This window comes from Osmerus mordax, chromosome 10 (genome assembly GCF_038355195.1).
Source record: "Osmerus mordax isolate fOsmMor3 chromosome 10, fOsmMor3.pri, whole genome shotgun sequence".
Classification (NCBI taxonomy): Eukaryota; Metazoa; Chordata; class Actinopteri; order Osmeriformes; family Osmeridae; genus Osmerus; species Osmerus mordax.
In genome coordinates, this window is record NC_090059.1 from 7570647 (window position 1) to 7584747 (window position 14101).

At 48.4% G+C, this 14101-nt stretch overlaps 1 protein-coding gene across 1 annotated transcript; it reads right to left on the reverse strand.

Annotated features, from left to right (window-relative positions):
- Positions 1-1169: 1169 nt before the first annotated feature.
- On the reverse strand, positions 1170-10953 carry LOC136950560 (cerebellar degeneration-related protein 2-like). Its single transcript, XM_067244969.1, has 6 exons — positions 10780-10953; positions 5274-5386; positions 4081-4229; positions 3725-3889; positions 3327-3534; positions 1170-3095 (listed from the first exon to the last, which is right to left on the reverse strand). Exons 1-6 carry the CDS (start codon positions 10853-10855, stop codon positions 2319-2321), a joined length of 1488 nt encoding a protein of 495 aa, XP_067101070.1. The 5' UTR covers positions 10856-10953; the 3' UTR covers positions 1170-2318.
- Between the last annotated feature and the right edge of the window lie 3148 nt (positions 10954-14101).

Below are 14101 nucleotides of genomic sequence, written 5' to 3' on the forward strand. Positions count from 1 at the left end.
CGGCAACTTACTGATTGACCCTGAGATGAAAAATAAAAAAACTAAATATGATTCTCATTAGAAAATCCACCGACATGGAACACCCACGCCGCAGCTTCACTCAATTCACCGTTCAATTTTGCCCTGACCAGTCTACCGGCCTTATGCTGGGTTTGAAGCTTGAGATGACTTTAGACTTTGACTACTGCTGATAGGCTATAGAAATTACATTACAGATATGGTTCTTCTCTTTCCCTCACAGTAAATAAGGTGTACGCATTTGTGATGTTAGTATTTGATTAATGACTAATTCAAAGAAAGCAACAATGGCAGCATTGCTCATAAACTGTTTTCTATACTGTTGTCCATGTTTTGTTTTTTAAAAGACAAGGCCCTTATAAGGTATACTGTGCAACACTGTATAGGACTGTTAGATTGAGAGGGTGGTAAAGACAAAGTCAGTGGTACCACCACTAACCCTGGTTAGTAATACTTATGATAGTTTAATTATCATTCCATTGTTTCTGGAGCAATCTTGTCTTTAAGACCAAATCCAAAGTGTTTTAGTTATAATCACAATAACAAAAAGACCCCTGCCCCCCCCCCCCCCCCCCCCCCCCTTTAGTTTGTTGTGGTAGATAACATACAATAGCATCCTCACACTTTCCTCAGCAACCAGAAATTGCTTACACAGAGTCCCTAAGATATATAAATGAATAAAAAGATACATTGCATTTCACATTTGACCAAGCAACTCACCTGTGTCGCTAGCGTTTCACAACCAATATTAGTAGCAGGAGTTGTTTATAATTCCCAGAAAACAGAAAAGACAGCAATCTGTGTGGATTGTCTGATGCATCTGTAGAGTAGGTAGCCAGGCAACAGCCTCAGAGCAGGTAAGCAGGCCATAGTGTTCTCTCAGCCAATCACATTCAAGGCTTATCATTAAGAGTAAATACATTTCAGAGCAAAAGCAACATTCGGCGAAAACAGCCTCAGTATCCTTCTCGCATCATCAACCTTACCCAGACTCCCCTCACAGTCGTGATGTCACCACTTCGGTTTATTGCTCTCTATTCTGGACCCTCATTACCTTCCTGGTCTATTTTACCTGACATCTTACCCCCCACTCTGACCCACCTCCACCCCTACCACACATCACTCCACTCCCCCGCCCCATGGTACCAGGTCACCTTCACTGTTTAGTGGGTCCAATTAAGGACTCCTTATCCTGTCTCAACAACATAAAGATTCTCCCATTTAAGGTTTTTTGGCATTAAGTTGGTTAAAGGGTGGAGGGACAGTGATGCTAGCACATCTCACAGCTGGAGTCTGCTGTTTTCTATATTCAACCTAGAGGAACATTAGAACACCCATCCCTATTTCAATCAACCTTGATCCCCCTTTGAAATCCTATGAGTATGTAGCGAAGCTCTAGCCAGACTGCAGACCAGAGTAGAAGTTTTCCTAGAATATAAAACACAGTATTCAAAATGATGTGAAACCAACACAGAGCAGTGCAACATTCTAGCATTGTACTCTGGGCAAAAGGCTTAGGTTTCCCCATTAGACGTACACTTCATCGGCAACAGTTTATGGGGCCTTGGTTCTACCAGACAACACAGAGGCTGAGTCCAGGGTGGGGTGATTGCACAGTGCAGTCACACAGGAGCCATTTTGTTAATTCTCCGTGAGACGGTTGTGTTTTTTTTGGAGGCAGAAAATTGGGCGATAAGACTGTACAATGCAAGTCCTTGAAGTTTAGTGCATTTCTTTGAAATCTGTGTCCCAGAGGGAATAAAGTATAAAAGCAATCTCTGTTTGAATCCTCCTCCTCCAATGGTTTTTGGAGTGACAGTTATACCTGTGACGCAGGTAGCCATAGCAAAGGCAGCTGAAAAGGAGGGACAATCTCACATGGTAAGGAAAGGCAGCCAGGCGCTCAGAAACGTAACAGTAACATTCAGAGGAAGTACACGAGTTTTACTGCCATAACAACACTGGGTTGGTTGGTAACCGAGGACAGGTTGGAGCAGCAGTTGTGATAGGAGGACACAAAAAACGTACATGAGATTTGCAAGTAAGACAAGTGTTTCAATTATGAAATGAAACTGAATGGTTTTGAATATGTTTGAGTATCCTTGAGCGGTGTTCTTTTTATCTGATTCTAATATAGTGAATCTTTCTCGGCTGTAGTAGTGAATCAACCTCAACCCAGCTGGGAAGCGCCCTCTGGGGGGTGCTGTAGGTCTGTGCAGGGTCTCTGGCTGGCTTCCCTCTAACAAATTAAAGCTCTGGGTTACATCACAAACTCCCACTCTGCATCCAGTCAGTAAATATCACTGTTTACTGCTTTTACCACCCCCTGACTTGCTAGACTTGCTGGGCTTGCTAGATTTGGTGGCTTTGATGTCAGTCTTGGTCTTCTGAATGCGAGAGAAGATCTCCTTGAAGAGGGCCTTGTATTCCGGCGTGTTCTGTCCCAGGCGCTTGTCCACCGCCTCCACCTGCTTGCTGATGCTCTCCATGGCCTCCGGGGTGGAGGGGGACTGGGTGGGCGTGGGAGGGGGTGCCGGGGTGGGCGAGGCCCCCACGGCGCAGTCCTTCATGGAGGGGTCTCTGGAGACGGGCCTGGAGGTCTGTACGCCGGCATGGCAGAGGTTCTCCTCGTGGCGCCGGCACTTCCCTAGCAGCTCCTCGTACTTCTCCAGCAGGGCGTGGTACTGCTCGTCCACCTCCCTCAGGATGGACATCCCCCTCTTCCTCACGCTGTTGGCGTGGAGGGCGTAGCTGCCCCGCCGCCGGCCCGAGGCGTCGCGGGCCACGATGGCGTTCAGCGCCGTGTCGCTGCAGCTCTTCCTGACCGGGCTGGAGGCGGGCAAGGCCTGTCCGCCCACGCCTCCCCCGCCCTCCGTCTCCTCCCTCACCCCCCCGCCCGCCTCGTCCGCAGCCCCCTCCAGGGTGTCGGTCTCGGGGGTGTTGTTGAGGAGGGTCTGGGTGAAGCCCACGCCGTCGTCCTCGCTGCTCAGGAGGAGGGTGCGCGCGCGGCGGAGCTGCTGCAGCTCCTGTAGCTCCGCCTCCAGCTCCCGCACGCGCACCTGGCAGCTCTCGGCACCCTGCGGAGCAAAACAGGAAGTCAGACAGCCAATCACAGAAGCAGATCGGAGTCCCCTCCTGCTACTGCTGGACATTCCCACTGAGTTGCACCTCCAGCCAATCAAAAAAAACAGACCCCGATCATGAGCACCCCTGTTGCTGGGGAAGACCATTTCCCCGAGAGGCTGTGATTGGTCACAAAACGAACCATATTCGGATAAGATTGTGTCGTCTGATTGGGTGATTCCCACCTGCACGCGGGCCTCCAGGCGGGAGAACTCTCCGAGTAGGGCGTGGCACTCCCTCTCCACCCCCTCGCGCCGGCCTCTCTCCGTCCTCACGGCGGAGCGCAGGTCCGACACCGCCTCCCTCAGCCGCTCGTTCTCCTCCTCCATCGGCTGCCGCTTCAACTCCAACGAGAAGCTCTCCGCCCGGCCCACCACGAAGCCGTCCTCGTAACTGCCACACACACACGCACACATACAGACAGACATACACACGCACGAGAATGTGCACACATAAGCGCACGGTATTTCCTTTGGCAGTGTTTAGAATGTCTCTTAACGTGCCAATAAAGCACTTAAAAGATGGAGTGTGACAGACATGGTGGTGTGTGGGTGGGGCGGGCGGGCGGGCCCCCGAGCCTGACCTGGGGGCGGTGCACAGCTCCCTGAGACAGGGGAAGGAGTGGATGGTCTTGCGTCGTTCTCTCTTCTCCCTCCGGACCCGTAGCTGTTCCAGGGAGCGCAGCTTCTCCACCTGCCCAGAGAGAGCCTCCACCTGGGCCTGGAGAGCATCGATGGTGCACGTCAGCCTGGAGGAACCGGGGGACACAGGGGGAAAGAGGGAGAGGGGGTTAGGGAGGAGTGGGGAGAGAGACAAAGAGAGGGGGCGAAAGGGTGAGGTTTTTTGGGGGGGAGAGAGAGAGAGAGAGAGAGAGAGAGAGAGAGAGAGAGAGAGAGAGAGAGAGAGAGAGAGAGAGAGAGAGAGAAAGGTTCCGCTCACCTCTCTATCTTGTGCTGTGAGGCCTTGCTGTCCAGCAACAGAGTACGGTTGGTGACCTCCAGTTCTCTGGCTGTGCCATCCAGCTGCTCATACACCTTAGCATGCTGCTCATTCATGTCCCGCAAGACATCCAGCTGCTTGGCCAGGTACTGCAGACACACACGCGCGAGCACACACACACAGACACACACACACACGCTGTTATCATAAAGCAGACAGTGTATCTTGAGTAGACAGTTTTAGCCACCTACCCTGTCCACCCTGAGAGCTACAAACCCAGTGAACCCTTTCAGTGGCCCTCTGCGTGTGTGGGATGTGTGTGTGGTATGTGGAGGGGGGTTCTTAATTATTAGCCCTCAGCTTCCAGCTCTGGTCTTAATCCACACAGAACATCACATTACTCCACAGGGAGCTGGACAAACATTCAGATCATGCACACACACACGCACGCACACACACGCTCTAACAAACACACACAAATACATTAGAAGCCCCCCACACACACACACACACAAATCCACAGGGACACACACGCACTTGTTCGCTCTTAATCAGGGAAACATCCCTTGACCTCTAACTATATCATTACAGCTAATGGCAGAAATCATTGAGGAGGGGAATGAGCTAGCTGGGCTCCTTCATGGCATTTCCTTTCACTTGAGCGATCCTGTGTTTTGGTTCGAGACCTATTCAGACCTAATTTACTGAAGTAATTCAACCATGATTGTTGATGATTAACCCAGCAGGAACAAGTTCCCGGACCCCTCTCCTCCTTACCCCACTGAGACAGGAGAACAGACATGGTGTACATTGTAATTACGCCAACTGGCTTTGTCCCTTTGTCTCATAGCCTTCCGACGCAACAGCGGTGTGATTTCATAAGGGTGAGGTGAAGTATCAACTGTTACTTTAACATCCACTATCCACTATGATGGACGGATGAGAGATGTTATACGTGAGAAAGATGGAGAGACGGATAGACAGATGGAGAGAGAAGATGAGAGGGATGGATAGAGATGGATAGGGAGACAGCGGTAGAGAGATGAATGGAAAGAAAGATAGAGAGATGAATGGAAAGAAGGATGGAGACGGACGGATGAAGAGAAGACGAGCGAGATGGACTGAGATGGACAGATAGAGGGCCGATGAGAGATGGACAGAGGGATGAACAGAGAGGTTGTTTGAGGACCTACCTCGATCTCCTGCACCTGCTCCTCATTAGTGAGGTACATCTGCTGCAGGGAGTCCTCCAGCTCCTTGTTCCTCTCCAGCAGAGTCTTCCCCAGCTCTGCTGCTAGGTGGAGGTCTGGAGGGAGAGGAGAGCAGAGAGAAAGGAGGAGAGGGAGTCGGAGGAGAGGAAGAGATGGAGAGAGTAAGGCAGGTTGAAGGAGGAGATAGGGAGGGAAGGAGCCAAAGGAAAAGAGGGGTATGGAGGGAGAAGGTAGAGGTTGATCCATGGAAGATAAAGAAGGAGGAGGAAGGAAGGAAGGAAGGAAGGAAGGAAGGAAGGAAGGAAGGAAGGAAGGAAGGAAGGAAGGAAGGAAGGAAGGAAGGAAGGAAGGAAGGAAGGAAGGAAGGAAGGAAGGAAGGAAGGAAGGAAGGAAGGAAGATGGATGAGGAGGGTAAGGGGAGAGGTATATATTGAAAGGGGGTTGAGAAAGAGGGAGAGCGTGGGAGAGAGAAGGGGGAGGGACAAAGGGAGGAAGGAGAGAGGTGAGGAAGTGAGACAGAGATAGAGAGGGAGGGAGACAGAGAGAGGGCAAGGAGTTAACACATAAAAGCATAACCCTTCTGGCAGCATGTCACTCTGACAACTGCAGAGGAGGAGACTGCTGTGCTCTGCAAAGCATCACGATCCACTGGTGACTCGGCTATTTTCAGCAGGGAGCCATGGCCGATAACAGCACAATCAAACTCCTGAGCATGACACAGTTATAGAGGAACCAGGTCATCTATGGAGAACCGAGAGAAGGAGAGAGAAGAGAGACACACACACCCTCTGCAGCACCCCTCCCTCCTGGTTTCTAACCCTCCATTCTTACCCTCCCTCTCTCCCCTGGATGGACAGGAGGCCAGAGAGCCATGTCCGACAGAGCCCTGAGAGAACAGCCCCGCCACTGAGACAGAGAGAGATAGATTGCCTCTGCCAGATTTCTGGATTAGAGAGGGGGAGGGGGAGGGCTCGTTACGGCCCCAGACACTGCAGGCGGAAGCAGATCTGTCTGACAGGAACTTACAGGTGAAAGATTTAGCACACATGTATGAGTCAATGAGTTGTGTTACATTGTGTGTGTGTGTGTGTGTGTGTGTGTGTGTAAGTGTGTGGGTGTAACGTGGGGTGTGACGGGATGCGATCAATGAGAATCAATTTGACCTTTCACCTCCTAAGAGAGGAGGAAGGGTTTTAATTGGCTAAACACAAACACAGCTTCAGGACACCATGTAAAGAGCCTCCATGTTGTTCCCTGGTTTCATCCCCCTGGCCGAGGGAGGCCACATCCTTCCTCTTGTGCTGCTCCAGTCTTCCTGGATCAGTCTGACAAGAGGGCGACATGCTGCTGGGTGAGTCTGCACAAGGGCACACACACCCAGCATGTCCTGTACTGTACCACACACAACACTTTACTGTACCACTGTACTGTATAACACACGTACAGACACACACACCCAGACACACACAGGTCTATCTTAATAGCCTTCCACATACAGCATCAACAACATATTGTTTTGTAGACCTTCAAGGATAGAGTCAATTCTATCTGATTAGAGAATTTAAAACACAGAGATAAACGTAGAGCTCCCTGCCTCCCAACAGAGCTGGCCATTTTTAACTGTGTCCCACTGCCGGGTTCTAATCTAGAACAGCCCCGTGGGAACATTCCAGAATAGAACGCAGCCTGAATGGAGCTTTGGAGTTAGAGAAGACCACCTGGATCAGCTGGGATTGAGAGAGGACAGCATCTTGCATGTAATCTCTTAGTACTCATTTCCCTCTCTCACTTTCTCCCTCTGTCTCGCATTCACTCTCTCTACAATCTCTCTCTTTCATCTCTGTCTCTCCACCCCTCTTCACTTTCTCTCTTTTCACATGTCCTAGATTTCAATTTTTTGCTCTCTTTCGAACACGTGAGCTTACGCAGCGCAGCGGAGAATAAAACACATTGTTCAACTCCATAGTGACCAGCGAAGAAGCAAGAGGACAGACGAGACATTTACAGAACGGCGATATTACCCAGCGTTAGCCATCTTGTTTGTTATGTAACCCAGGTTATCACTAAAGTGCTGCTGTCTGAGTAGAGATGAGTTACAACACAGAAGAGCTCATGAATATGCAAAACAACAGCAATATCCCGCAGGTGATTGGTTACTGAGGCCCTGCGGATGGTAATTTCCTGGGCAGCACAACAGCTGTGGGCTTCATGTCACACCAGGACTGAACCACCCTGATGAATCGTCTTTGCTTTCCTTTGGGGAGGGGAAATTGAATCATGTAATTGCAGACCACTAGCAGCTGTAGCTGGAACAGAGCTCAAAACCCAACACGGTCTGGAAAACCTCCGAACCCCAAATTTGCAGTATGGCTTTCACATGGTACAGTTTACCCTCTGTGGACTACAAGGATATGACTTGGAGGTGTGTGTGAGAAAGACAGGAAAGGGAAGACAGAGGGAGGGACGGAAAGTGAAAAACAGAAAAGCGGAGGAAGGGAGGAAGACAATCAATAGCTGCCATACAGATTAGACTCCAACCAGGAAGCGTTCTGACCCACCAAGGATGACATCACTCTCAGAACTCGCCATGTCAGAATGTAGAACATTTCCGGAATGTTCTGTCAAGAACTTGTCTCTTTTCTCCACACCCTCCAAGTGTTATCTTGGATACATAAGATGTCATTTCCATGTACATGTGTGGATATACTTTCCTGCCTACATGTTTATCCATAGGTGTGTGTGCGTGTGCATGTGTGTGTGATAACCATCTCCATGTGAGCAGTTGTTGTTGTTGTAGGTGGATATATCTCTTGAGATTGAGAGGAATGTGGAAAACAGTGCCTCTCCTTCTCTTTTGCAGCTGGGCCTTGCAGCAGCCCACTATAGTGGGACCGCGTTCAGAACAGAGGTCTGGATAGGCTCTCTCAGAGAGACACTAGTACCGTCTAAAACGAGAAGGGCCGGTCATTTATACACTGTAATCCGAGCAGAGATGGAATGAGAAAAACAGAGAGAAATACAAAGAGAGAAATAGAGAGTGAAACAAGAGAGAGAGAGAGAAATGGAGTAAAACAAGAGAAAAAAGAGAGAGAGAGAGAAATCAGAGAAAACCAAGAAAAAAGAGTGAGAAACAAGACCAAAAAAAAAGAGAGAAACAATAAGGAGAGAGCTCAGGCAGGTTAAATCTCGCTCGGCCAAGGCTTGGCTACTGGGTCTCAACAAGTCTGATCTGGGTGCAGCAGTCGGGCCAGAGCCTAACAATGCGTTTACACATAAGAAAACATTCATTTACCAGTCTGCCACCTTGTATAGTATGCACTTACAGAACTGTGTGTAAGTGTGCGTGCCAGTGAGCTAGCAAGTGTGTTTTCAAATACCAGGTTAGAATTTCCTCCACAGAATCTTCCCTCTGCATTCCAAGCAGCACATCTGCTTAAGTTCCAGAACTCTGACAGATCTCCTTTCTCCGTGTTTTGTTCACCCTGAACAACAAAGACTGGCGTTTGCTAGGCTGCACCCACGGCAGGTAACACAATGCCCAGCCCCGGTGGCTCGTCCCCTGAGGCCAGCCCCTGGCACCTGGCCGCATCACGTCTACACTGCACCCTGAGTGGGCTCAGTAGCCCTGTGAGAGTCTAGCTACATAGTCATGTACGCCGAGATTGTGGGTCTAGATTATGGGCCAAGAACGTGGGCCTGGATTGTAGGTTTGGATCATGGGCCTATGATCGTAGGCCTAGAGAGGCAAGACAGCAGCTCAGAGAGATGAATGGAGGCTGTTTGGAGAGAGTGGATTGATGTAGAGATAGAGAGAGCTCTAGTTTTTATCTCTGCCTCTTTCTCTCGCATCAAAAGATCCAGGCAGCCTCCCTCTCTCCTCACACTGACCTGATCTCGCTCTCTCAAGGCAAAATAAAGTGAGAAAATCTATTTTCATCCTCATGTCTAGCCTTTACAAAGAGAGGCTGTGTGTGCATGTGTGTGTGTGTGTGTGTGTGTGTGTGTGTGTGTGTGTGTGTGTGTGTGTGTGCACAGCCAGATAAAGAGCCACGTGCAATCAACCTCTTCCACTGCCATCAGCAGAAACTGTAATAATTGGCTCTCAGACAGGAAGTGATAGAGACAGAGAGGGAGAGAGGGCGAGAGAGAGAGAGAGAGAGAGAGAGAGAGAGAGAGAGAGGTGAGAAAGTGAGATAGGGGGAAGAGAAAGATTGGGAGGGGAGGGAGAAAAAGAAGGCAGGATAGGAGAAGAATGAGAGAAGGAGAGAGAGATGAATACAGTGATTCTGTATGGTGGAGATGAACGCAGAGGGATAGTCTGTGATTGGCTAGAGCTTGACAAGCATAGTTAGTTTGGACTGCGCATCAGTCTGCCAACCATGAAGTACATGTACCGCAGAGCAAACATGTATGAACCCCAAGCCAACATCACGTCCACTTATGTCACAGCTGGATTATGACATCAGAAAATGCATTTGAAAGGGCGGATGCAATAGTGATGTCATAGTGCCTAATCAGCTGGTCTGAAAAGATAGCTTGCAATCCACTTCTGGGGATGTCTGTCTGTCTGGTTAATATGTGCTTTTTCGACTGTGCCAACATACAAATGCCATTGGTCTGTATTTACAAGGAGGATGTGGTCATATAATGATGATAGTTTATCCCTTTTAGGCTGAGAGACATCTTACTGAGACCTAATCAGAAAGGGGAACAAACAAGGACAGGGAACTCTAAAGGTCAAAACCGACCGATGGAATCAATACGACATAACAGAGTTGGACCAGTTTAGAGCCTGTCTTATGGTATAAATGAGATGTTTCAGTAAGGCCTGTGGGGGCGTGGGGGGGGGGGGTATACATCACCTGCTGAGAGGAGTGAAGAGGAAATAACATGAACTCTGAACCCTTACATGGCATGTTACTATGTATGCATGAAAGTAGCTTAAGCACAAATGTACCGTTTCATTATGGGTGCAATAAAATTGTATTCGAAAGAAGAAACATGTATTATGGTGTACCGGACCATACTGGACCATGTATGGATTCTATAGGCAACATCTTCATTATTATTATTTTTTACAATTTACCTTTAGCCTATACAAAACAATGATATTCAGGACTCGACTATTCAATTTCGTAATTTTTTCGTTTTTTACATTACACTATTTAATGAACCTGGTAGCATTATTGAAGCATTGTCGGGCAACATTTCATCGTCACAAAGGCCTTGGCAATCTGTCAATGCATTGTTGTCAAAGTAGCAAAACGGCAACACACGGTTTATGATGCTCTGAAGAGTTGACATATTTACTGTTGCCTACCTGCGTATACAATTATGACCGATTTAACATAGTCACGTTGCCGTTGTGCTACAACACAAGACCATTGTTTGGTGCAAACAGCTGAGCTCGTCGTTGGTTCTACCCGGCCAGGCTGCACTGACTTTGGGATGCGGCTGCACCAAAGGCCGGCTTTGGAGGTTTTCTTACCCTGTTCGAGATCTTGTTGGTCGTACCATGGCTCTTCCTCCTCGGTAATAAATTCTTCCATTCCTGCGCTTAGCATCGAGGGAAGGAAACGTCCTCCTCCACCGTCGCCGCCTTCTTCAATGCCCACTGTCCTACTCCAGACCCCCACACAAACAGCAACACACGACCTCGTTGCCCGCCTGCCGGTGGAACGACTCTACGCAAAACGCCGCCGCCACACTCGAGTGAGGATAGCGGTGACGTCTGCCGAATGGACACCGATGAAGCAGGCTAAACAAAAGACGACCAGTTCAATCTTGGCCGCCCGCCTCCGTATTTAAGAGAAGGGGGCTGGTGCACACCGTCATTTCAAAGAACATCACGCGAAAAGGAGCATGCAAGCTTAATGTTTTTCTTGTCTATTGGAAGGAAAACTTGCAACAGTTTATTCAGGAACATATAAACAGATTTAGTTTTTCGCTTTCTACGTGGGCAGCATTGAAAGAAAAAAGCCTTTAATAGGAACCGTGCTTCCTCTATCCTCAGTCACTCCCACTTCTCTCTCTCTCTTTCTCTCCCTCTCTCCCTCTCTTTTCCCCCTCTCTCGCATCCTCCGTTCCAGCCTGTCCCAGGGACAGTTCAGACGTGGCAGATGTTGCAACACCCTCCCCTACTCGCGCTTCTCTCCTCTCCACAGCCTCATCCCCTCACATATTCTTATGGAGACATACTATGCTGGACATAAATAACGTTTCATTCGTTTAAACAAATCATGAAACATGTACAAAGCAAAGTGTGAAATGAACACCTGGAGTGTTCATTTCGTGGACCTCTATAAACGCTCAAGTAAAATGAACGCTTCTTGTGTATAATTAACACTTGGGAATTCAGCCTTCAAGACACACTGTTATGACGTTGGTTAATACTTAGTTAGTACATTATATTACATCACACTAATACATAGGATTGTAGCCCCTTTGGAATGCCACTATTGAGGCCATCGTTGACTGACAAATTCAAGTCAAATGAAACACCCAAACGGGGGTCAGTGAACTATGACCTTAACCAGACCATGGTGTGATGAACTTAGCCAAGTCTATGAACTTCAATCACACCTGTTTACATATCTTCAGGGATAGCAGCTGTACATGTCTGTATGGTGTCTCTGAATACATGGATGAGCTCCTCTACAAGCAGTGGCGGTTCTAGACAAATTTTACTGGGGGGGGCCAATGATATTTAAACATTAAATACTTTAATTTTGCTTTACATTAAAATCATACAAACGGCTCTGGTTCTCCCTCCTCCAGCTCCTCAGCTCTCTCAATACCTTGATATGTTTCTCTCACTTTTTTATTTACTGGGACAAAAAAGGCTGCAATGTCCCTTCCTCGTTTCACGATGACTACTAGAAGAAGAAAAACGTGTAAAAAAAATAAAATAAAAAAATTATTCAGTCAGCTCAAGGGGGCCACAGGGGGGGCCAGGGACATTTTGACAGGGACACTGGCCCCTGTAGGCCCCCGTCTAGAACCGCCCCTGTCTACAAAGCACCGTAGATGACACACATTCAGTTAATCACCGGCCTTGCAGGTCACTGCACGCGCTCGTTTAAAGAAAGATGTAATGTTAAAAAATGAAGGATAAAATGGGTGTTGTGCTAATCGATCGTGTGTGCCTTCCCCTGGGGTTGGGACCTACAGCCGTACAGTGACCTGTAACTTGTGTATGTACAGCCTGGGGGTCAATAGAAAAGCTGTGATCGAAGACATCTATCAAAATAACTGATGCTAACTCCATAATGGGTGTGGCTCGGCGCCAGAGCATTTGCAGATCAAGAGGTCGCCAGTCAAACCTGAACTGTACATCCCTTTCTTTGGATAAAAATGTCAACTATATGGATACTTATATTATTATTACACGTTACAGTATTATAACATTTACTACAATTCTTTTTGTCATGTCATACATGGAGTTCGCCAGCAGGGGGCCATCTTTGCCTTCAACAGAAGCCCCTCCATCTGAATGGGTTCAGGTTAGTAATCACATTTCCTCTGCCATTAGCCATTACTTAGAGCACTTAGGCCAATGAAAGCCAAGGCCCTGTGAGGCTAATGGTGGCAGGAAGTACTTTATACTGATAGAGGGCACTAGAGAGGACCTGCCTCAGTCAGATATGCTGAATGAGAGAGAAAGAAAGAGAGAAAGGAGAGAGAGAGAGAGAGAGAGAGAGAGAGAGAGAGAGAGAGAGAGAGAGAGAGAGAGAAGGAGAGAGATATGGATGGATATGTTTTCTTGATACAAAACTGCTTTCCGTAAGCATTTACACAAGGCGCATCTTGAAAGATCAGGGAGCGCTCAGAAAGCAGTCGGTACCATGTCTGTTATCTCACCAGTGGGCCTGCAGGAATACACATGTACAGGAACACATCACACAATGCAGTTCCATCTACAAAAAGTCCCATTTGAATGGCAAAACTTTATCGCTCCCCTTTGGTCGACATTTTGAATCAGAGCTACTTTAGAAGCTTGAGAAAATCAAGACAGATTGTTTCTTCCTCAACCTGACCTTGAGGGTTTAGGTTGGTTGAGAGGCAGTTCTATGGGCGTATGTGAAGCCCTCTGTAACATGCTTGCGTGTAAAAAGGGCTATACAAATACATTTGATTTGATTTGACCTGGTGACCTCATGCTGACCAACATCAGGTCAGGACAAGCACGGTGTCCAGCCTGTGTGTGGGCATGTGTGTGTGTGCGTGTGTGTGTGTTGCCTTCCAGTACACCCAGGCAGTGATTCAGCAGTTTATGCATAGGCCTCGAGACTATCCCACCGCCACCAACACACAGACACACACACACTCCACCAACACACACACCACCGCCACTAACCTACTGAGCCATCTGGCGTGAATGTCATCTGACAGTCATCAGCAGAGGCTGAAACCTGACTGGGTCTGCCCCAGGCCCATTGGTTTCATTTTTCTACTCATGACTCAGGCTGGCGTGGGGCTTACGCTATGTTCTCTGGCGTGATGCTTATGACAGTTCTAGCGTCATGATGAGTGATCGCTCAATGTTGCCTGGCTCACACACACATACATGCTGATAAACAAGCACTCACAGACACACACACACACGTACACAATGATAAACACATGTGCGCACACACTAATAAACACACATGTACATAGTGTTGAACACACCCACACACACACACGCACACACACATGCATGCATCCAACAGCATGGTACAGGCCAGACCCAGGCCCCAGTGCTCCACACACACAGGGCCAACATTGTCCAGACCAGGCTCCCATCAGAGTAACAGCCCCAGTCAGCCACC